Source organism: Mustela nigripes, chromosome 6 (assembly GCF_022355385.1).
Source record: "Mustela nigripes isolate SB6536 chromosome 6, MUSNIG.SB6536, whole genome shotgun sequence".
Classification (NCBI taxonomy): domain Eukaryota; kingdom Metazoa; phylum Chordata; class Mammalia; order Carnivora; family Mustelidae; genus Mustela; species Mustela nigripes.
This window is the reverse complement of record NC_081562.1, coordinates 90,598,124-90,601,396: the sequence shown is the minus strand read 5'-3', so window position 1 is coordinate 90,601,396 and position 3,273 is coordinate 90,598,124. Positions and strand designations below refer to the sequence as shown.

Below are 3,273 nucleotides of genomic sequence, written 5' to 3'. Positions count from 1 at the left end.
ATTAGAAACAACATCTTCAGAGAAGTTTCTGTTGATTAAGAGGATCAACTTTCCCTTACCCTTATTTTCCTTCCCCTCTCTCTTTACTTCTCTGTCTACCTGCATACCTATATATTATATATGCCATATATACAGTATATATTTATTTACTTAACATTTTCATATCATTTGTATACTCTCCTAATTTTTACTTTTGCATTTCTGCTTTCTTGTTACATTCTTACAAAAGCAAACCTATATAATTTTATTTTTTACAAATTATCCAATAAAGAATTTAAATTGAGTAAAATTATCATTTAATTTTCATTTTGTAGTAATATATTAAATCTGTTTTTAAAAAAATGTAACCGATTCCATGGAAAGACAATGGTAAGAAGTGAGTAAGTGCTCATGGACACTCTTGTCTGTCCATAAGAAATAAGAAAAGTTAATTCTATCTTGGACTTACAAACTGTGTAGAGCTCTTTACCTCAACCTATATATCAGGCTAATCTGGAGATCAAAAAGCCAAAGTCAAATCCACTTACCCGGTATTGAGTTAGATTCACAACTACTGTTGTCAACCAATTTTCTTACTAATACCTTGGAGTCAAGGGGCTCATTAACTATAGGAACCAGGCTTGGGCACATTTTTTACATTCTCTGACACCTACAAGAGTCATTTTCTTGGATTTGGGTGAGGGAGAGAGAACCTGTTGTGAAAGAGACAATAGAAAGATAGAGACAGTATGTAGATTTGCTGCTAAAGGAAAACTAAAGCCTAAGGAACTCACATATCATTTCCAAGATATTCTCTGGAGTCTACCTCTCACACTGTTCTAGATTCTGAATTTGTCATTTTCATGTCAGTAGAAAAGACCATTTTGGTATCAGTTGGAAGAGTCTGAACATAAATACGGAATCTATTAGGATAGCTTAATTTACTTTTATAGACCATTCTTTTCCCTCTCAAATATTCTTGTCAGAAACAGAGAAATCTTCAGTTAACCTATATTTTTAGAACATAAAGTAAATTTCATCTTTTCTTTTACACTGACACTGCTATTATTTTTCTCAAAAAATTTTTTTTCTCAAAAAATTAATACAAAATGGATACAACCTCATTCAAATGGCAAAGATAAACCTGACAGCAGATTTTTGTCTTAAATTTATATTTAATTTTTCAACATGTTTTAATCACATTTTATTGGTAAATTCATGGAGGCATTTTAATAATTCTTTTAATTTTTAAACATGTTTTCTTGAGACCCCTTGGTGGCTTAGCTGGTTAAGCGCTGCCTTCAGCTCAGGTCGTGATCCCAGGGTCCTGGAATTGATCTTGCCTAGGCTCTTTGCTCAGCAGGAAGCCTGCTTTTGCCTCTGCCTCCTACTCCCCTTGCTTGTGCTCTCTCTCTTTCTGACAAATACATAAAATCTCTAAGACTGTTTTCTTGGTGATACAGAAGAAATTTGAGAAATATTAATTGATGCGTATTTTTATTTGACATAAAATATGTTATATATTTGTATGTGGTTTTTAGTAGCTTCTTACAGTATAGCAACCTGTATCTTTTCTATGAACATATAAGCAGCTTTGCTTTGATGTGAGAAACAATGTAGATTATTGACATCTGAAATTTAGTTACACAGGAGGAGATTGACTGTTTCCTATTTAGAAAACCAGTCAAGACTTGGTTTTTAGGCTAATAAGGAAAAGAGGCATTGATGATGTATATATGCTGGTCTGAAAGAATGAATTAAGGTGTTTAGAGAATTTAGGTAGAAAAAGACAGAATTCTTCATTCAACTTTGTTTTCAGGGATTTACTTTCTGCATGACCACATTCATTTATTTGAAGAGAAGAACATTCTCTGGACCATGTTTTTGAAGGCTTGCTTTACCTGCTGATTTCTTAGTGTATATATGAAAGGATTCAAGAGAGGAGCCACTGAGGTATTAAGCACAGCTACTCCTTTATTTAAAGTCACCCTTTCCTTTGCAGAAGGCTTAATGTACATGAAGATACAGCTACCATAAGAGAGGGAGACCACTATCATATGGGAGGAACAAGTGGAAAAGGCTTTTTTCCTTTGACTTGTGGAAGGAATTTTCAGAATTGTCTGGATGATGTATGTGTAAGAGAGAATAACTAGTGTTAAGGTGACCATAAGTGTTACCACCGCTAAAAAAAATGCCATGAGTTCTAGAAAGTGAGTATTTGTGCAAGAAAGCTGTAGAATTGGAGAGGAGTCACAGATAAAATGATTGATTATATTGGAGTCACAGAAATCCAACTTTAGCAGCAGCATTACTGGTGGAAAGATGACCAAGAATCCTGCAAGCCATGAGCTAAAGACAAGAAGGAAGCACACTCTGCTGCTCATGATGGTCATGTAATGTAGAGGTTTGCAGATTGCCACATAGCGGTCATAGGACATGGCAGCCAGAAGGTAAAACTCTGTCACCCCCAAGAAAATAAAGAAAAATAGCTGAGTCACACAACCATTGTAGGTAATGGTTCTGTCCCGCGTCATGATAGTGACAAGGAATCTGGGAATGCAGACAGATGTGAATGATATTTCTAGGAATGAGAAATTTCGAAGGAAGAAATACATTGGAATCTGCAGGTGAGGATCTGTAAGGGTGAGGGTGATAATGATCAGGTTCCCAGTCATGCTGAGCATGTAGGTAACAAGAAGAAATATGAAAAGTACAACCTGCCACTGTGGGTCATCTGTCAACCCGAGAAGAATAAACTCTGTCACTGTTGTGTGATTTCTCATTATTTTCCTTCTTTATGATGGTATTCTTTGTTTCAGCTGAAAAATAGATGAAAAAATAAGAAAGTTATGACACCAGAAAAGAAACACACACACACACACACACACACACACACACACACACAGGAATATAGACATGCTTTTAAAAAAAATCATTGTTGTCTTATGTTTTTAGAGAGAAATGATTTTGTGGTATGTAGAAACAAAATACTTATTAAAACTGACTGACATATTATTATGTAATGTATCAATTAATTATTCCTATATTTCTTTCATTGTATTCTCATATATCTCATTATAAATCCTTGTCTTCTGAATGTTTTGATATATTCCTAAAAACAAAACAAAAAAAGAGACCTCTGAGACAAAAATCTAAAACTCAGAGCTTACTCCCAACATATTGCAAAATTTTGAAGGTTTTTTTTGTTGCTTTCTTCTTCATATATTTTTAACATTTCTATTTTGAATACATATTTCTGTTTTCTTTTCCCATTCAACTTTTTGCAATCTACAG

At 34.0% G+C, this 3,273-nt stretch overlaps 1 protein-coding gene across 1 annotated transcript; it reads right to left on the bottom strand.

Moving 5' to 3' along the window:
* Positions 1 to 1,823: 1,823 nt before the first annotated feature.
* LOC132020767 (olfactory receptor 6C75) lies at positions 1,824 to 2,762 on the bottom strand. Its single transcript, XM_059404913.1, has one exon. The coding sequence runs from the start codon at positions 2,760 to 2,762 to the stop codon at positions 1,824 to 1,826; it is 939 nt and encodes a 312-aa protein (XP_059260896.1).
* Positions 2,763 to 3,273: the final 511 nt, after the last annotated feature.

Coding starts and splice junctions, on each gene's coding strand:
- LOC132020767 (XM_059404913.1), bottom strand. CDS start 2,762: ATGAGAAATCACACAACAGTGACAGAGTTTATTCTTCTCGGGTTGACA.